The 21,639-nt window shown below is 41.2% G+C and overlaps 1 protein-coding gene across 1 annotated transcript in view; it reads left to right on the plus strand.

Annotated features, from left to right (window-relative positions):
• RP1 (RP1 axonemal microtubule associated) overlaps positions 1-20,530 on the plus strand; it is a 143,335-nt gene extending 122,805 nt beyond the window's left edge. The window contains exons 29-35 of the mRNA XM_038766522.1: positions 4,086-4,141; positions 4,962-5,035; positions 8,040-8,120; positions 9,020-9,092; positions 12,398-12,454; positions 15,554-15,644; positions 20,350-20,530. Coding sequence (XP_038622450.1) covers positions 4,086-4,141; positions 4,962-5,035; positions 8,040-8,120; positions 9,020-9,092; positions 12,398-12,454; positions 15,554-15,644; positions 20,350-20,530 — 613 coding nt within the window. The remainder of the gene's footprint in view (positions 1-4,085; positions 4,142-4,961; positions 5,036-8,039; positions 8,121-9,019; positions 9,093-12,397; positions 12,455-15,553; positions 15,645-20,349) is intronic.
• The last annotated feature ends 1,109 nt before the right edge of the window (positions 20,531-21,639 follow it).

Genomic DNA, 21,639 nt, shown 5'->3' on the forward strand with positions numbered 1-21,639 from the left:
TGCTTTGCATATAGTAAGTGCTTAACAAATGTCATAATAATAATAATTGTGGTATTTATTAAACAATACTCTGCGCCAGGCACTGTTTTAGGAACAGGTGTGGTTACAAGCAAATCAGGTTGGACACAGTCCCTGTCCCACTTGGGGCTCAGAAACTTAATACCCATTTACAGATGAGGTAACTGAGGCCCAGAGAAATTGAGTGACTTGCCCAAGGTCACACAGCAGACACGTGGTAGAGCCGGGATTAGAACCCAGGTCCTTCTGACTCCTAGACTGCGCTCTATTCGCTAGGCCACACCGCTTCTCAGGGTTAAGCAGTCCAGAAGAGGTACTGGTATGGTTCTGAAACCTTTCAAGAAGTAAGAAGAATTGAAAGATGCCTCCACTGAAGTTGTTCCAAGCCCTAGAAATAGGATTTATAAAACTAAAGGGTGGTACATACACTGATCTCTTATTTTATCTCCTGATGCTATTATGCTGCATACAATAAAATAAGTGCACTGATGCCTTTTTACAGCTAATATAAAAAACAAGAGCTACATCCATATAGTCTGGATAAAGCATTTTCAAAGCAGGGCTGGTTCATTAATCTGAGATCCCAAAGTTATTGGGGGAACAAGGGTAGGGAAAGTAAGTAATTTTTTTCCTGTATCTAGCAATAAGAAACATGAACTTTCCTTAAAATCTGAAGCAGTGTGACCTACTGGATAATGCTCAGGCCTTTGGAGTCAGGAGACCAGGATTCCTGACTCTGCCACTGGCCTGCTGTGTGACCTTGGACAAGTCACTTAACTTCTCTGTGCCTCAGTTTCCTCATCTGTAAAATGGGGATTACTGAATCCTGTTCTCCCTCCTACTTTTCCTGGAAGTCCGGGTGGGCCAGGAACTGAGTCCAATCTGATTACGATGGATCTTTACCTTTGCTTAGCACAGTGTTTGGCACATAGTAAATGCTTAACACACACTATTTTTTTTAAGTGGGAAGAAGAATGTAAGACAATGGGAAAGTAAAGAAATAGATGTCAGGTAATAGAGATTAAAGCATTAGAGTCCATCATTTCTGCATCTGAGCTTCAGTCGTTACTGTCCATAGAAGGAAGTTCTGTTACCCCCAAATTGGGCATTTTTCCTTTACAAAGCCCATTCTAAACTGTGGCGGTGAACATTATTTCTTTTACTTATTATTTGCTTTAATTAATTTGTTTTGCATCAAAGTGGGATTTTTGAAATCTAGACAGCTGAGACGATTGTTTCTATAATGCCATCACAGTTTTATGAGATCTCTCCTCAGGGAAGCATCCTTGACTAAAACAATAAGCTCTCTTCAGAAAGGCTTTGTCAAAACCAAAGCACTCCAACAGGATTTTAGATTCTAATTGTATTCCTGGAGAGTGTGATGTCTTTGCTCTTTGCTATTTCCTATCCATTTTACTTCTTTTTTAAAAAACGGTATTTGTTAAGCACTTCTTTCTCTTGTTCTTTTTCAGTTGTATTTATTGAGTTCTTACTGTCTGCAGAGCACCATACTAAGCTCTTAGGAAAGGCCTATTGGAGGACATGTGCTTTCAGTAAGGCTTTGATGGTGAGGAGAGTAATTATCTGTCAGATATGAAGAGGGAAGGGCATTCCAAGACAGAAGCAGGACATAAGCAAGAGATTGACGGTGAGATAAATGACACTGAAGCACTGTGAGTAGGTTGGCATTAGATGGGAGAAGTGGGTGAGCAGGGTTGTATTAATAGAGCAGTGAGGTAAGGAAGCAGAAGCAGTGTGGCTCAGTGGAAAAGAGCACTGGCTTTGGAGTCAGAGGTCATGGGTTCAAATCCCAGCTCCGCCAGTTGTCAGCTGTGTGACTTTGGGCAAGTCACTTCACTTCTCTGGGCCTCAGTTACCTCATCTGTAAAATGGGGATGAAGACTGTGAGCCCCACGTGGGACAACCTGATCACCTTGTAACCTCCCCAGCGCTTAGAACAGTGCTTTGCACATAGTAAGTGCTTAATACATGCCACCATTAGGAGGGAGCAAGGTGGTAGAAGGCTTTAAATCCGATGGTAAGGAGTTTCTGTTTGATGTGGAGGTGGATGGGCAACCACTGGAGGTTCTTAAGAAGTGAATGAATGTTCATTCTTGAAATGAATGTTTTTGTAGAAAATGTAGAAAAATGGTCTGGGCAGCAGAGTGAAGTATGGACAGGAGTGGGAAGAGGCAGGAAGCAAGGGGGTCAGCAAGGAGGCTGATAGAGTAATCAAAGTGGGATAGGATAAGTGCTTGGGTTAACATGGTAGCGTTTGGATGGAGAGGAAATGGCAGATTTTAGCAATGTTGTGAAGGTTCACCTTGTCCCCTCCTACTACGCCTAGTTATTTTCCTACTACAACCAGCCTGCACACTTTGCTCCTCTAATGCTAATCTTCTCACTGTGCCTCCATCTCATCTATCTTGTCATAGACCCCTCATCCTTGTCCTGCCTCTGGCCTGAAATGCCCTCCCTCCTCAAATCTGACAGACAGTTATTCTCCCCCACTTCAAAGCCTGATTGAAGGCACCTCTCCTCCAGGAGGCCTTCCCTGATTCAGCCCCCTTTCCTCTTCTCCCACTCCCTTCTGCATCACCCTGACTTGCTCCCTCTGTTCTTCACCCCTCCCATCCCCACAGCACTTATGTACATATCTGTAATTTGTTTTATATTAATGTATTTCTCCCCCCCCTTGTCTGTAAGCTTATTGTGGACAGGGAATGTGTCTGTTTATTGTTGTATTGTACTCTCCTAAGTGTTTAATACAGTGCTCTGCACACAGTAAGCACTCAATAAATGAGATTGAATAAATGAATGAAAGGTTGAACTGACAGGACTTAGTGACAGATTGAATATGTGGGTTGAAAGAGAGATATGAATCAAGGAAAACAGCTAGGTTAAGGGCTTGTGAGAAAGGAAGGATGGTGTTGTCATCTATAATGATGAGAAAATCAGGGGGAGAACAGGGTTTGGGTGGGAAGATAAGGAGTTCAGTTTCGTAAATGTTAAGTTTGAAGTGTCCATGGGACATTCAAGTAGAGATGTCTTGAAGGCTGGAGGAAATGTGAGACTGCAGAACGGGACGGAGATCAGGGCTGGAAATGTAGATTTGGGAATCATCAGCAAAGAGGTGGTAGTTGAAGCCATGGTAGCAAATGAGTTCTCCAAGGTAGTGAGTGTAGATGGAGAATAGCAGGGGAATTAGAACTGAGGCTTGAGGGACAGCCGAGGAAGAAGAAGAATCCACTAAAGAGACTGAGAATGAGTGCCTTCTACTTGCTTTACCAAATCTCAGGCAGGAATCTCCCCCAAATGAATCTGAACTCTCTTCTTGTCCCAGTGTTTTAAATATGTGAGGGGCAGTTTCCTCTTGAATTGCATATACGTTGCTCATTCACGCCTGGGAAGAAAATATTGCATTATAAGGACTGAAATAAAGACCGAAACAATGGCTGCATTGAAGAAGTCCATGCCTAGAAGCTCCTATTGATTCCTCTTTTAGATTTTTAATGTTACCCCAGGATGCTCCTCTTCAAGCCCAGATGTAGGATAAACAGGGAAGGAAATTGATATGACTGCACTGAATATTGTTCCTTTGTCTGGAAATAAGGGCTCATTCCTAAAGTGAACTTGGAAAGTTTCTGATAATTTTTTTTTTTTACTTCCTGATGGTCCATGACCTGTTACAATATGTCTTCTCCTCTGCTTTCTCTGACCTCATCTTTTTCTCATCTCACCATTATCTCTGTCTTAGTGGATAGAGCACAGGCCTGTGTGTTGGAAGGACCTGGGTTCTAATCCTGATTTTGCCACATGTCTACTGTGTGACTTTGGGCAAGTCACTTGACATCTCTAGGCCTCAGTTACTTCATCTGTAAAATGGGGAGTAAGAGTGTGAGCCCCATGTGGGACAGGGACTGTGTCCAACTTGATTAACTTGTATGTACCCTAATGCTTAGAACAGTGCTTGGCAAGTGCCATTATTATTCTTATTCTTATTCTAAAAAATTAGTTGCCTTTCTACTCATCTGTCAGATTAATGGTTATCTCTAATTCCCTGGTAGGTGGCTCGATGAATACCAGGATGATGGGAAGATTGAACGGGAGTTGCCAGCAGGAAGTAAGTTCTCTGCCCAGAGCAATTGATTGGGGCCAATCACCTCTTGAAGGGAATGTCCCAGGTTCACACCTTGAATCTATTCCATTTATTTTGTTAATGATGTGCATCTAGCTTTATTTCTATTTATTCTGATGACTTGACACCTGTCTACATGTTTTGTTTTGTTGTCTGTCTCCCCCTTCTAGACTGTGAGCCCGTTGTTGGGTAGGGACCATCTCTGTACATCACCAACTTGTACTTCCCAAGCGCTTAGTACAGTGCTCTGCACACAGTAAGCGCTCCATAAATACGACTGAATGAATGAATGAATGAATCTGACCTCCACAAGACTGCAGGCTGCATTTGTTTTTTGTGTTGACTTTGAAAGTCAGAAGGGGTATGTGGTGAGGGCCACTTAGCTATTTAATAGGACCCCAGTGTTCTATAATATAAAATTCATCTTCATTTTGGCAGGAAATTTGGCTAAGCATCTGAGAATTAGAGAAATGCTTATCCAGGACTTATTGATCGATTTGCATATAAGATTGTAGCTAAGGTAAAGTCAAAATAATTAGGTCAAAGGTAGAGATGGCCACAGGACTGCAAGTTCTTGGGAGCCACAAATGTCCCAAACCTGTCAAAAACCTAAAATGCATTTTCAGGATGATAGGGATTTCTGTGACCAAACTTTCAGGGAAAACTAACAATGTCCTTGTGAACTACAAAAGATCTCATCTGCATCAAAACTAGGGCAAAGAACAGAAACTAGAGATGACGGCAGTATAGAAGCATCAAGACCCTCCAAAAAAGGGGTTTAGGAAATTGAACTTTTTCCTTTCAGATGTAAAAATTGGGTGGTTGTCTGGGAAATTAGAATGGCGAGGACTTGCGGTCAGAAATCCCTTGGAAGTTCAGGTAAGAGGGAACCTGGCATAGCAAAGGACTGTGGATCCATACTTAATTCCCCTTGCAGTGAGCTACACTATTTGGGATGCTATCTACAACTTATGTGTGAAAGAAATCATTGAATAAAATGAGTGCAACTTATTACTGATATGTGAGCACATATAGGAAGCTGGCTAGTTTCGTTAAAGATCAGCACAGAACATTTCTGAGAGTGTCACATATTTCATTGACAAATAAGTAATTTGTGTTAGCCCTGTGTTTTCCTTTTTATTGAGTGCGTACTTTGAAAAGGCGTCATCTCCCAATGCTAGAGATTGGTTTACTGTCTCTAGATTGGAAGCTCATTATGAACAGAGAACGTGTCTGCTAACTCTGTTGTATCCTGCTTTCCCAAGTACAGTGCTCTGCATACAGTAAGCATTCAGTAAATACTGAATAATTGACTGATTGATTTGGGGCCAATAACCCTAATGGATTATCAACTCCCAGCTTCTTTTTTATATCAAGTGAAGTAATATCTTGGCTGGCATTTCTTCCAAATCTGGACTAAGTTACTCCTCCTAATACAATTCCAAGAAGTTTAGCAGTACATTAGGAGTTAGAGTCTGGGCAAACTTACCTCGATTATCCCATTAAATCAACCAAGACTCTGGCAAACAAAAATCTGTTTAGGCCTCAGTTTCCTAGTCCCTAAAAAGGGAATATGAACCAGAGGAAGTGTATAAGGCTATTGAGACGAATCTAATCTTATTTTAGGACATTGTTGATTACTAGAAATAGCCAATTATAGACTAACCCAATCATTTGCAAAGGCCAAAATTCATATCTCTTATACCAACTTTGGGGGGAGGAAAAGGAGGAAGAGGATGAAGGAGAGACAATATGGGGGTATGGTTTGAGCTAGGCTTGAGTGGAATTAAATCTACAGGTATGGGATATTTCAGAAAAACTTCTCCTTTTCCTTCCAACAATAGCCATGCTTCCTGCCTTACATTAGTGACCAATCATTTGGGGAAAAGAGAGTTGAAAAGGTTTTGTTTATGCCAGTGACACTTTTAGTTAATAGGAGGAGACAACTTCTCCAGAAGTACTCCAAATAACTGACAAAACAGTTTTAGGTCAGAGTGCATCAGTATATTGTCATACTATTCAAAAACTGTAACTTTCGCTCAGCTAAATGAAATGTTTTTCTTGAGACAATTGCCTAAAATGGTATTCATGGTTGCAAACATTCTAGATCAGGAGTTACGCACACTCACTAAGCTCCTCAAGGGCAGGGACCCCTGTCTCTTACAGCTATTATATACTTCCAACCACCCAGGACAGTGTTTTGCTCACAAATCAGTACTCAATAACTGTTGTTATTCCTGATGATGACACTGATGATGATGTAGCAGAGAATAATTTTTTGTTTTGTTTTTAATGGTATTTGTTAAGCTCTTACTATGTGCCAGGCATTGCACTAAATTCTGGGGGAGATACAAGCTGATTAGGCTGAACACAGACCATGACCCACCTCAGTCAATTGTATTTATTGAGCATTTACTGTATGCAGAGAACTGCAGTAAGTGCTTGGGAGAGTACAACATAACAGACAGATTACCTGCCCATAATGATCTTATAGTCTAGAGATGAATTTACAGCCCACATGGGGCTCACAGTCTTAGTCCCCATTTTACAGATGAGATAACTGAGGCCCAGAGAAGTTAAGGGACTTACCCAAGGTCACACAACAGAGGAGTGGCAGATCTGGGATTAGAACCCATGCCCTTCTGTCTCCCAAACCCTTGCTCTATTCACTAGGCCAAGCTGTGTGTCTACAGTTAGAAAATCTTGCCAGAGGCTGAGTTGGGCAACAATAAAAATGGCCATTCTGGTATATTTTGGGTCTAATATGTTTGTGAGTTTTTAATCTCGTTCAACAAAGGAATTTATCTGATCAAACTACATACTTCTGTCTTGAATTTTGTTAGTAAAATTCTTGAGAAAAAGGCATATCTTTACGATTGTGTTATCACGTTTCTTGGTTTGGTGCCTGAATTCAAAAGACAAAAATAACTTCTCTAATAGCTTTATTTATTTTAGAGATTTCAGGGACTGTTTATGGGCAGTGGAAGCTAATATCTCCATCCACAGATTACTGTAAGGGTCTGAGTAAATTCTGCAGACTCCCCTTTTCAATTTAGGCTCAAGTATCCCACCTTTGTTCCTGTCCCACAGCAGGCAGTTCTTTGTTTTCCATAACCTTTCTCAGCTTCTGTTCCTCTTTTCTTTCCTGTGCATTATCCTTTCCAGTCAAACATCCATCTTCCTCACGTGCATCATCCTAGAGGTGTCTGCCACTTTAAAAATACACTGTGTGCAATACAGTGCTTTGCACACAGTAAGTCCTCAGTAAATACCATGGATTGATTTGTAGGTATCACAGCAACATGCTGTCCCTGCCCACTGTTATTTCCAGGGAGAGAAAATGAAGTGAATTGATTAAGTGAATTGTGCAATTTGTCCAGAGTCCTAAGGCTCTGGCAGGGACTGCAACAGACAAGGGCTATTTTGGAAAAGATTTCTCATGGAAAATTCCTCTTTTGACCAGAATCTACTCAAGATCAATGAAGCCACACATCTACACTGACACTGGCAACCCAAATGCTGGGAGATAGAAATATCACTTGTTGGAATGACATACCAAATCCTCTGCAAACCATTGGAAGTGCCACACCTTGAAGGGACACACGTATCCAGGACTATATTTTGGATATCTCATCGGCTGTGCCCTGTGCGGACTTTACCATTTTCAACTTGATTTCTTCCTTTTGCCTAAAAATTGATATTTATTTTACTCTTTTCTAGTTAACCAATGTAGAGATGGTCCACATCTTGTCTTTTGAGATTTTTTCTTCAAATTTACAAGCATTCATATTCTATGGCTTCTCAATGATTTTTTTAAAGAGATGAATAGAAAAGGTTAAACAAGAAGGAAAACCTAAGAAACTACTGGCATAAACTCTGGCAGGTGATCAAGTTTACTGGAGTTTGTCTTAAAAATAAAAGGCTGGTCCAGCAGAACACTAAAAAGGAAGTCTCTGAAGAGATTGTAAGGGCTTTGCTGTTGGACAATCCCAAAGGTTACAGCAAAATTCCTACAGAACTCATCTGCTAGGACTTCTAAGCAAATAACAATATAAAAAGAGCCTCCTCCCACTTTGAATTCTTCCCTCTCTCATGCTATCACATACATTTAGCTTGAGGTCTGATTATTGGTGATTTTTGAGCTTCAGTGGGACGAATTGAGGGTTTCTGTGGAATTAGTTGTAATGGTATTTATTGAATGCTTACTAAAGTGCACCACTAGGGAAGGTACCACAGAAGCACAAGACATGTTCCTTACCCAGAAGGACCATACATTTTAATAGACAAGACAAGTATAAAAATATTTACAGCCAGTGAAATCAGACTCAGTGAATTGGTTATCCAATCGAAATATACCAATGTGCACAAGTTCTGGGGTTGAGTTCAAATAAATTCATAAGTTCAAGAGATGGCTGTTGGTCGATGCAACCTGGGGTGGGGAAAATGAGTCAGGAAATGTTTGTTGGAGGAGGTGGGAATTCACAAGGAGTATTCACCCAGATTGGGACAACCTGCCCAGCAGCTCCAACAGACCCTGCTGAGCCATTGGCTCTCAGGGCTGAGTCAAAAGCCATTTTTTAAGCTGGGCTATAGCATCTTTAATGACCAAATGGCTCGCGTGGCATAGAATAAACCTGACCTAGGTTTTCCTTGGTGATTGACTTTACTGTTTTACATTGCAAATACGGTACCCTTATTTTTTTCGTAAATCACAGAATCCATCGCTAATAAATGCTGAGTGGCCAAAGAAATGATGTGTTTGTGCCACAGCAGAAGGGGAGAGTAGGATGCCAAACACCAGAGCAAATCATCAAGCATATTTTTGAAAAAGTGACTTTAAATCACAATATTGTGTCCTGCTAGGGCACCCTCAGAGATAAAATGTTCAATGCCATGTCACCGTCAGGGAATCAGCACTCTTTGTACATTAAGAATGGTAGCCTACTCTGTTCTCCATCTTTGAGTGATAGCTAGGTTGGGTTTTTAACAAATCAGTCAATCAATGGTATTTACTGAACACTTTCTGTATGCAGAGTACTATACTAAGTGCTTGGGAGAGTACAATATAATAGATGTGGTAGACATGATCCCTGTCCTCCAGGATCTCACAATTTTACAATCTACCACTAACAACTGTAATAAGATTCACATTGCTTGAACAAGATGATCATGAAAATGATGATGGTATTTGTTAAACGCTTACTCTGTGCCAAGCACTGTTCAAAGCACTGGGATAGATACAAGGTAATCAGGTTGTCCTATATGGGGCTCACAGACTTAATCCTCAATCAATCAATCAATCAATCAATCAATCGTATTTATTGAGCGCTTACTATGTGCAGAGCACTGTACTAAGCGCTTGGGAAGTACAAATTGGCAACACATAGAGACAGTCCCTACCCAACAGTGGGCTCACAGTCTAAAAGGGGGAGACAGAGAACAGAACCAAACATACCAACAAAATAAAATAAATAGGATAGAAATGTACAAGTAAAATAAATAAATAAATAAATAAATAGAGTAATAAATATGTACAACCATATATACATATATACAGGTGCTGTGGGGAAGGGAAGGAGGTAAGATGGGGGGATGGAGAGGGGGGCGAGGGGGAGAGGAAAGAAGGGGCTCAGTCTGGGAAGGCCTCCTGGAGGAGGTGAGCTCTCAGGAGGGCCTTGAAGGGAGGAAGAGAGCTAGCTTGGCGGAGGGGCAGAGGGAGGGCATTCCAGGCCCGGGGGATGACGTGGGCCGGGGGTCGACGGCGGGACAGGCGAGAACGAGGTACAGTGAGGAGATTAGCGGCAGAGGAGCGGAGGGTGCGGGCTGGGCAGTAGAAGGAGAGAAGGGAGGTGAGGTAGGAGGGGGCGAGGTGATGGAGAGCCTTGAAGCCCAGGGTGAGGAGTTTCTGCCTGATGCGCAGATTGATTGGTAGCCACTGGAGATTTTTGAGGAGGGGAGTAATATGCTCAGAGCGTTTCTGGACAAAGATAATCCGGGCAGCAGCATGAAGTATGGATTGAAGTGGAGAGAGACACGAGGATGGGAGATCAGAGAGAAGGCTGGTGCAGTAGTCCAGACGGGATAGGATGAGAGCTTGAATGAGCAGGGTAGCAGTTTGGATGGAGAGGAAAGGGCGGATCCTCATTTTACAGATGAGGTAACTGAGGCACAGAGAAGTAAAGTGGCTTGCCCAAGGTCACACAGCAGACAAGTGTCAGAGCCAGGATTAGAACCCACGTCCTCTGACTCCCAAACCCGTGATCTTTCCACTAAGCCGGGCTGCTTCTCCAAGATGGAAGTGAGGGTCTGTACTGCCTTTTGGTCTGTACTATCTTTCTGTGACAATGCCATTCAAACGCTTCAGCCACAAATGAGTGAGAATTTGTGTGTGTGTGTGTGTGTGTGTGTGTGTGTGTTTGTGTGTGCGTGGGCATCATCATTATCACCATCAATCGTATTTATTGAGCACTTACTATGTGCAGAGCACTGTACTAAGCGCTTGGGAAGTACAAATTGGCAACATATAGAGACAGTCCCTACCCAACAGTGGCCTCACAGTCTAAAAGGGGGAGACAGAGAACAAAACCAAACATACTAACAAAATAAAATAAATAGAATAGATATGTACAGCCCCCCCCCCCCCCCCCCACTGTTTGTCATTCTGAAAGGACTCATTCATTCATTCAGTGTATTTATTGAGCACTTACTGTGTGCATAGCATTGTACTAAAGAATTGAAAGGCCTAGTCAACAGCATGTGACTGATTCAAGGGCTTTTGTGCCCATGTGGTCGGGGGTTGGGGTAAGGAGAGGTATGTGTGGAGGGTTTATAGCAGAGATGTGTCATGCATTCTATATAGTCATTCTTGAGAATCTGATTGGATATCCAGAGAAATTGCATGGCCTAGTGGATAGACCACAGTCCTCGGACTCAGGGGGACTTGGGTTCTAATCCCAGCTCTGCCACATCTGCTCTGTGACCTTGGGCAAGTCACTTAACTTCTCAGTGCCTCAGTTACCTCATCTGTAAAATGGGGATTAGGACTGTGAACCCCTTGTTCACAGGAATATGGACTGTGAACCCCTTGTTCACAGGAACATGGACTGTGTCCAATCCGATTTTTTTAAAAAAGTAAAATGATGGCATTTGTTAAGCGCTTACTATGTGCAAAGCATTGTTCTAAATTCTGGGGAGGATACAAGGTGATCAGGTTGTCCCACGGGGGGCTCACAGTCTTAATCCCCATTTTACAGATGAGGTAACTGAGGTACAAAGAAGTTAAGTGACTTGCCCAAAGTCACACAGCTGACAAGTGGCAGAGCTGGATTTGAACCCATGACCTCTGACTCCCAAACCCGGGCTATTTCCACTGAGCCACGCTGCTCCCTGGGGTAGATTAGGTTGAATCTACCCCAGTTCTTAGTACAGTGCTCAGCACCTAGAAAGTACTTAACAAATACCATTTAAAAATTGATTCTGAAGCTGGAATTTGGTGTTAGAATACTATTTTGATCCTCTGGGAGTCTCTTCCACCTCAAGACTCAAAACATCCTCACAGGAACTTGAAACATGATATATGAGCTGCTAATCAGTCAATCCTGCAGAAGACTCTCTTCCAACAGTACTCTTACCCGAGTTCTGGAGCACATTGCTCACTGAATTACACCTTCCTTTGCTGCAGCAGACACCACTGGATTATAAATTCTTCCACTTTATTGTAAACTCCTCATGGATAGGCCTCATGTCTCTGAAAACTACTGTAAAGTATTACGGTGCTCGGCACACAATAAGCAGTCAGTAGATAACATTGATTGGCTGATCTTCTCTGGGTGAATTTCACATAAATGCTGTTTTTGTGATTTTTTTTATTGGCATTTGTTAAGTGCTTATCATGTGCCAGACACTGCGCTAAGTGCTGGGGTAGACACTAGATAATCAAGTTGGACACAGTACCTGTCCTATGTAGGGCTCACAGTCTTAATCCCCATGTTTCAGATGAGGTAACTGAGGCATCAAGAAGCCAGTGATTTGCCCAAGGTCACACAGCAGACAAGTGGCAGAGGCAGGATTAGAATCCAGGCCCTCTGTCTTCCAGGCCTGTGCTCTTTCCACTAGGGCATGCTCCTTCTCTATTGCTATGCACTGTTCTTTTTATTTGTCCAGTGAAACCTCAGTTTGAGGTACCATGAGTCCTGTATTAACATGGTTCAAATTGGTGAGACTTTTCTGTATTTCCTTTAGAATGTAAGTTCTTTGGGCGCAGGGAACACAACTTATGTTTTGGTTGTATCTTTCAAGGTTAGTATGCAATCAATAAATGGCATTGTTATTATTTCCACTGATTGAAGAATTTCTTCGGAGCAGTCCCTGGAGGCCAGACTGGATGGGGATGAAGGAAGTGGGGCAGAGCCCTAGCACTCTTCAGTAGCAGTTGTCCATCAAGTGAAACAATACAAGGTCAGTCAGGGAAACACACCAGCCTCCAATTTCACAGCCAGAAATCCACTCCCGTAGGGGGTGAAGCAAAGTCTTGCAGCCGATCCTGAAATGTTATAGCAAAATGAATTGCTTGCCAGCGCCTTTAGTTCGAGGGAAAATGAAGCTGGAAGCATTCATGCCAGAAACCTATGGGCTCTGGATTTTTCTGAGAAATAAACATTGCTCTTGCCCTCTAACCGACTCAGCCCAACTAAAATATGTGCTGTGAGTAAAAGAAAAAGGGTTACTTTAAATTAATTAAAAAGAATAAATCACTTCAAATGAGAGCCGTCTGTCTGAATACAAACTTCCTCCGTGATGCCGCCAGAAGTACCAGACAGCAGATGTAGGCAAACCTTTACTGCCTGATGGAATATTGGGAGCAAAATGAAGCTGATGGACTACTTTGACCCCCCTACCACTGGAGGAAAAATGAACCAATAAGATGTGATGGGAAAACTAGAGCTAAAGGGTACTGTCCCAGCTAAGCTCCGGCTGGGGAATATCTTATTGCCTCACAGTGTGTGCCCCAGGATACAAAGCTTTCTTAAAATAATGAAAGTGATAAAGGTGTCTCAAGTTCTGTGACTGTAACTAAGAGGTTTGTTGCTGTGGGTAAAGTTATTTCCTTATATTTTAAATTAGAATAAGTAAAGCCTGGCTAGTTAATGATTGAATAATATTCATGGCAAATTTCTCTGCTAATGTAGGTCTCTATAAGCAAGTCTTAGAATTTGGCGGGCCATTGGGTTGAGGAGTATTGTTTTTGAGGGTAAAGTACAGTAAATCTGAAATACCTTACATTTGATCTAGCCACCTAACCATTGGTGTCTGACCAAACACTCCATCAGCACCTTGGCTGGGACTCTCACCTGATATTGCACAAATATCTCCAACTGATTTCATACGGAATTCATTTAAAGTGGAAAGTAAGAAATAGTTCTTTTCTTTCATTCCAAAGGATCCTTCCCAGTCTTTGAATTTGGATGGTTTAGCTTGAAACTGTGTTTTTCTAAATGAGTGACAAGAAAATAGGGCCAATTTTGAAGTTCAAAACAATGATATTCACTTGTTTCGAGTTTTCTCCATTTCTAAAGAGGGTCTGCTAAAAGGGACATAGGTGTTATGTCAAATGGCCAAACTCTCATATCAATCACAAGTCACCTCACAGACACAGTCACACTGGGGAGGAAATCCTTGGCAACCTGGACTGAAACAAATGGATTTCAGTGGATCTGGGCATTTAGAAACAAATCAATTGGTTGTCTACCCCCTTTATGTTATTGGAAATAAATCTGGAGACTTTTTTCCATCAATGTTGGGAAATAGGTGGGCTGGGGACTTTTTGTTTCTGGAAAAGAGTGTTGGTTTTACTCCGTGAAAATTATCATGCACATATAGAATGGGATCTGATAGGACAAGCCAACATTCAGTATCCCATGCTTCGGAGAAATCTGATTAACCACACAAATAGCAAGTTATATTGGTGCTGATGGTTGCGTATTTTTGACTTCCCCCTGGAAAGGATTAGGAAGAAATCAGTTAAGTCAAAGGGATGAATAAGGATACAAAAAGAAGAGAAAATACCTGAGTTGCAACGAAGGGACAGAGAACAAAAGACATGGAGATTGATAAAATGGGAATTAGATTAGGGAGGGTAGAAAACTTCAAATATTCATACAGTGGCATCAACACAACTCTCTGATCATCCTGATAAAGAACTTTTCTTTTTTGCTTAAGCTCCTCCAATAACAATTCCTTGATTAGACTGTTCTAGTTGAAATTATAGTGTGATAACTTTCTTCTGCAAGGACCCATTCTAAACCAGTGCCCACACTTGCCATTATAATGCAATTCTCATGACAATCAAACCTGATTCTATATTATCTAAGGGATGGGTAGGGACTGCTTTATCAAAGGGCCTGTTCCCCTTAATTTATTTGAGAATTTCAGTCTATCAATCATTAGTATTTACTGAGCACCTACTGTGTGCCAAGCATTGAATTTAGGAGAATACAATGCAGCTAGATGACCTGACTCCCTACCCTAAAGGAACTTATAGCCTAGTAGGGGAGATGGAAACAGTATAATTAATGAATGGATGAAAAATGGAAAAGAACTGATTTGTAGATATTGATGCTTAAATAATATGGTCTAAGCCAAATGTTTGTTTTGTCCCAAAGTTCCAGGAATTCTGTTGAGCACAGTAAATTGTTCTTTTGCCTAAGAGTGAGGCAAGAACATGAAGGAACTACATCATTCTTCTGGTTTGGTCTAATACATCAAATTGAGAATATCATCTCATTATTAATTGAAGCTTTTGAGGCTGTCAAATCCATATAAAATCCCATGTCATCCTTTCTCCAACTTTTCCTTCTCCTCTTCCCCATATGTTCAAATGCTCCCTTCTGCCCACTCATCCTAATAACTAGCAACCAAAAATACTTTGTATGAAATAGGAAAACTGGAATCTGTTTTGTGCACAAGTGTTCATTCAAATATATCCTGTCTCCACAAGGCTAATAGGTCCTGTAGAGATATCAGACTTCATTTTGTAGGTAGGACCTAGTTCCTCTTGGATATTGACATTTTTTTCCCATTTGATATTTAAAATAACAAGATCTGGCTCAAAGCTAGAGTGACCAGATGTCCAATTTTGGAAGGATTATCTTGTTGTTTAGTAATTTGGCTTGTATCCTTATAAATCCTCCTGTGCAGCTAGATATTTGTCCCTTTATTCCCTTTTGCGAATTTGTCACTCTTGAAAAATGAACCTTGATCCCAGGTATAATGGGCTATTTTTTCCCCCACTTTCAGAGCAATTCTAATTTTGAAGGCTCCATCTCTAACTAGCAGAGTATATTCCTCAAGTCCCTTGTTTTGGTAAATTTTTTTAACATAAAAATTTCTGCTTTTTAGAAGGGCAGTGGAGAGGGGGAGTAAAAATAGCAGAAGATTCTCCGGAGCCACAAGAATTCACACGAACCCCTGTGATTTATTGTTCAAAAGGGCAAGAGCAACAAACTCTTTCTTGTCCTAGTGAATCCAGGACACATGTACTTCAAACCTGGGCCTACAGATGAATTCCTGATAAGTCAAAAGAGTTTCATGTAGCATCCAGAAAAAAAGTAATAAGAGTGATAATGGTATTTTTAAGCATTTACTTGGCACTACGCACTGAACTACATCCTGGGAAAAAAAACATGGGTGAGAAATAGACACAGCCCTTGGCTGGCAAAAGGCTCACCTCCTTAGAGGAGAGGGAACAGATGGATATGCAAGGATGAAACAATTGAAAACACTAAGGCAATATCAAATACAAGAGCAATAGGCTTAGTGGCTAGAGTAGAAGAGATTGGGGCTCCTTGTAGCTCAGAGTCCATTAGTGCTCCATGCTTAGAACAGTGCTTGGCACATAGTAAGCACTTAACAAATACCATAATTATTATTAGTCACCACCATAATCCCAGTCAAATGTTCTGAATGCTGTGAAGGCCTCATTCTGCCACTGCTCTTCACCAATCAATCAATCAATCGTATTTATTGAGTGCTTACTGTGTGCAGAGCACTGCACTAAGTGCTTGGGAGTACAAGTTGGCAACATATAGAGACAGTCCCTACCCAACAGTGGGCTCACAGTCTAGAAGGGGGAGACAGAGAAACAAAACCAAACATATTAACAAAATAAAATAAATAGATATGTACAAGTAAAATAAATAGAGTAATAAATATGTACAAACATATGTGCATACATACAGGGTGGGGAAGGGAAGGAGGTCAGACGGGGTGATGGAGAGGGAGACGAGGGGGAGAGGAAGGAGAGGAAGGAAGGGCTCAGTCTGGGAAGGCCTCCTGGAGGAGGTGAGCTCTCAGTAGGGCTTTGAAGGGAGGAAGAGAGCTAGCTTGGCGGATGGGCAGAGGGAGGGCATTCCAGGCCTGGGGGATGACATGGGCCGGGGTTCGACGGCGGGACAGGCGAGAATGAAGCACGGTGAGGTATTTCTGTTCTGTTTGTGGTGGAGAGGTCTGCAGAAGGGGGGGAAAGCCAAAAGGCCTTGATGTCATATGGTTATACCCACACTGAGAGCTAGGCATCACAGATCAATCTTCTCCATAGTCAATCATTTTACTTCACAACTTGTCCTCTACGTTGTTCTCTAACCTGGTCCTCTCTCCGTGCTTTCTGTGGTTATCTAAAAGATGCAATCAATGGGAGATGCAGAAGTACACTCACGGGAAGGATTAATTAAGCTTTGCCTATCTGGACAGTAATGGCCAGGTACTGTGTCAGAGCAGGTTTGTACTACTAAAATGAAGTTGCTTTTCACTTTATGAAACTGAAGGAGGGAAGCAAAATAGTATTAAATTTAGTTTATCTCAACCCTTCTTGGTCAGAAATTCTTCTCTGTGAGCCATTGCATCAGACTTTGGAAGGAGTCAGCATAGCACCCAACTGGCAGGATTTTCCTTTGGATACAATGTGAGAATGGACCACAGTTGAACAGAGTGGGGTACCATGCTGATAGCTCTCCAAATGCATCTCTCACACCCCTGATCTGCTGGAGGTTTGCAGGCATGTGGTACAATTCTCCCTTGACTCCCCATGCCTTCATTTTATTGGCTTGTCTCATAAACTTACTGTCCTCTGGTTGGGTTTTGTTAATTTTTTTTTTTTTCCTGGCTGAATTTTTTCTTTGTGCAGCATGAGTCATGGTATTTTACAATCTTTGTTTCCCTCTAAGTAAATCTTAACAGCAAGGCTTAACACTAAGGAGCGGCTGCTGTTTCATTGAAAGCATTGGAAAACATTCTAGTTAGAAGCAATTCAGTTGGTAGGTAACATTCTCTGTATCTCTTTCTTTTTATTTTTAGTACTAACTAAGAATGATATTTGCCTGACTGGTTCAGGGGCCTTGTCTCTGAAGGAATCTGGGAACCCTTATGACAGTATAGCCTTTATCTGTGGGAATGATAATGATGTCATGATGAGCAGAGGATAATTAATTTAGTAGGAGATTCTGCAGCTAGTAATATGGAAGAGCTGCATAGAACTTCCAGAAACACATGAGAACCAAGTTAAATTGCCTCTCAAAAGACAGTTTTCAAAACCTAGTTCTGAATTGGCAATTAAAAAAAATATAATTAATTAGATTAGTTGTATGTTCATAATCAAACAAAAAACATGTGAAGCAAATAATGAAGTACAGACCTCTAATCCTAATTCAGGGGCAATTTATTTGAATTTAACTTTCCATTTGGAAAGGACTATGTTTTGCTAATTGAGATGCTAAATGCTCATTCTTAATCTTAGTATCTACTTTTTACCACATGGAGTGTTTTTCAGTCATTATCTGATTCATTTTCACAATGTTTCTAAGCAAATAGTATCCCCATTTACATTTGGGAGCTATGTGGAAAGGAAGAATGAAGTGAATCAGTGAATCTCCTCCACAAGAACAACGCTGTCATTAGACAGTGGAAATAAGACTAAACCTCAGGGCTTGGATGTTTTAGTCCACTGGATGAGGTGTGCAATTTGGAGGGATCCAGGGCAAAACTTAAGAAGGATCGTGGGAAAAAGTAGTGAAAGTGCATGCAGTGCTTTGGGGAGATTGGAAAGGGAAAAAAGGAGTTAATTATGGGATCTAAATTGGCAAGCCAAATTAGAAACTACTGGGGTATTGATCTACCAGAGTGCTGGAGAAAGAGAGATAAAACAGACTGACAACTTAGAATGAAAAAAGGTGAAAAACACAAATAGAAAATGGTATCATTTCTAAGAGCCCGGAGGATGAGTCCTAAACAGAGATTGCCAGGAAAACTTGGGAATTCCTATGAAGTGGTTCAACTGGGACAAGCAGTCTAATGTGAAAATCATTGACATACAGACATTTGGGGGTTAAGATGTTTAGTTGCTCCTCAGCACCTCACTGGAAGATAATCATAAAGTTGATCAAAACCCTGCCCAAAGGAATAAGTAAATATTTTTACATTTGACTTCCCCATTTGCATATAATCTCCTCTTCATTTTGTAATTCCCAAATGCCTCATTCAGTGCATGGCACAAATTGGGGCTCAAATATTGCTACTACTATTACTACATTATTACCTCCCCACCAAATGCTCAAGAATCATCAAAGGACTAAACTAGGAGAGTCAGGTGGTTATAAGATCTGAGGACCAAATGCAATAGTTGGGTAATCATATTCTGAGTGAAAGAAACCGTGTTTAATGCTGTGGAGAAACAGAATTGAACTTTATTGCTTATGGAGATGACACATATGAATCCACAGAGGAAGATGTATGATTCCCTTTGAAGCAATATGTTTTACACTCATGGTCAGAAAGGGAAAAAAAAAGTGAACGTTTACCCTTGAAAAGCTTTCCAACTCTGAACCAAACTCTCTAGAGCTGAAGAAGGATGTTGAAAGGTCAATTTTTGATTACCAGTCTCCAGCATAAGAAGCTACCTTTTCACTCTGGTAATTTTTCCTGAATTTGCAAAACACCTTTGAAGGATCTTTAGTGGCATGACTCTAGTTAACAGCATCCCTTAGCTCTGATTATATGAAGCAGCAGGCCTCACGAGGCTAAAGCAGGGATGCAAGATCAGCAGATTTGAAACAAGTGGCAAAATGGGAAAACTTGCCATACCTTTTCTCTCCCTGGGCAGTTTCCTCCTTTGTTACTTTGAAACCAATCTTAACAGCCAACCTGGAGTCATTAAAAAATTAAGAACCATAGAGCTGAGAGGAAACTAGGGAGAGAGAAAGATCCCTTTTTGGGTGGGTCACTATTCCACCTTGCTCTGGTAACGTCAACCACCATCTGAAAAATGGGTCCCCAGATCTAAGATCTCCCCATATGTTATGCCAAGAGAGGTATTTCTTCACTCACTGCCAGGACCAAAACAAAGAGAAAAAATATTATATGTGTGTACATACAAATATATATATATATATATTTGAGAAACAGCATGGCTCAGTGGAAGGAGTACTGGCTTGGGAGGCAGAGGTCATGGGTTCTAATCCCAGCTCCGCCACTTGTCTGCTGTGTGACTTTGGGCAAGTCACTTAACTTCTCTGTGCCTTAGTTAACTCATCTGGAAAATGGGGATTAAGACTGTGAGCCCCTCGGGGACAATCTAATCACCTTTTATCCCCCCCAGCGCTTAGAACAGTACTTTGCACATAGTAAGCACTTCACAAATACCATTGTTATTATTATTATATATTTTTGTAGTGGGGGCCCACAAAAATCTGTGGTGTTTTTAATGAGGTAAGAGTCCACATGCTTTTAAGAAGAGTAGAATCCTAATTATTATGGGAGCAGCATAGCCTAGTGAAAAGACCTGGGGCCTGGGATTCTGAAGACCTGGGTTCTAATCCTTACTCTGCCACTTACCTGCTGTGTGACCTCGGGTAAATCACTTAACTTCTCTCTGCTCAGTTTCCCCATGTGCAAAATGGGGATTCAATACCTGTTCTTCCTCCTACTTAGACTGTGAGCCTCATGTGGGTCCTGATTATCTTGAATCTACCCCAGGGCTTAGTACAGTGCTTGGCATAGAGTAAGTGCTTATAAAACCCCACAATTATTATTAATTATTGTGAAACTAAATAAAGCTTCTGAAATCACATTAACTGGGATTTTAATCAACGGCTAAGAAAATGTCTCAGTAGTCAAGATGTGTCCTCATTTTCCCATTGCCCTAGCTTACAGGTTAAAGCTGGAAAGGTTGGAGATGAATACAAGATTCAGATCAGCTGTGACCATTTACTGGTCTTTGAGGGCTGGCATTTGAAGTCTTTTCACTTCGAAGAACTGTATGCTAAACAAGAGGTGAACTTTGTAGCTGCTGGCTCCTGCTTAACAGAGAAGCCAGGGAACTGGTGAAAGAATTCGCAGCAGGGTGCAAAGACCAAAACCCTCTAACAGGTAAAAATAGCAGAAAAATCAGGAACAACGTGAACAGAGCTTTGAAAACAAATCAATGCAGCCAGGATTACCTTTTATGATTTCCTCTTCACTTGATATCTCTGCAGTCAATATGTTCTCATAGGCCCTGTATGAATGTAGCACTCTCCAGCTTAAATGATGAATCAGACTGAACATTTGTTCAATCTTGCACATAATTCTAAGGGCACAAAATCCCTAGCTGTAATTATATTGTTAAGAGATAAGGCACATCACTCAGGCTGTGTAAGTCATTTTTGCTCAACTTTATATTGAATGCTCTACCTTATCATAATCAGGGCTATTGAAAAGCATAAGAAAAATAGTCTCTGCCGGCCAGTAATGTGTTATTTTATTCAAAATCCCTTATTTTTGTAGTTGTATTAGAACACAGGATAACATGGAGCAATTAGTTGCAATGTCTGGTCCATCTATTTAATGGAAGCCTAATAGTCCAAATGAGCTGGGCCTAACTTACCCCAAAAGAGAGACCTAGGCAAGGGGCAACTATGTCTCCTTAACTAAAGTCATTTGAATTTGGTTTCCAAATATTTATTGAGCATTTTCTGTATGCAAAGCACTGTACTAAGAGCTTGGAAAAGTAGAATATAACAGAACTGGTAGGCATCTTCCCTGCCCACAAGGAACTTAGAGTCTAGCTGGGGAGTTAGGCATTAATAAAAATAAATTGTGGACATGTCCATAAATACTGAGGGGCTGAGGGTGGCAAGAATAAGGGTTATAAATCCAAGTGCAAGGACAATGCAGAAGGGAGAGGGAGTAGGGGAAAAAGAGGACTTAGTTGGGGAAGACCTCTTGTAGGAAATGTGGTTTTAATTCCTGTCACTTGTCTTTAAGATATTGCTGCTGCCCATACCCTGTAAATTATCATAATCATCAATAGCATCTATTGAACACTTACTACGTGCAGAGCACTGTACTAAGCACTTGGGAGAGTACAACAGAGTTGGCAGACAAACTGACTGACCACACTGAGCTTACGGTCTAGAGGGGGAGACAGATATTAATATAAATAAATATTTGTATAT

The sequence above is a fragment of the Tachyglossus aculeatus genome, chromosome 25 (assembly GCF_015852505.1).
Source record: "Tachyglossus aculeatus isolate mTacAcu1 chromosome 25, mTacAcu1.pri, whole genome shotgun sequence".
Lineage (NCBI taxonomy): Eukaryota > Metazoa > Chordata > Mammalia > Monotremata > Tachyglossidae > Tachyglossus > Tachyglossus aculeatus.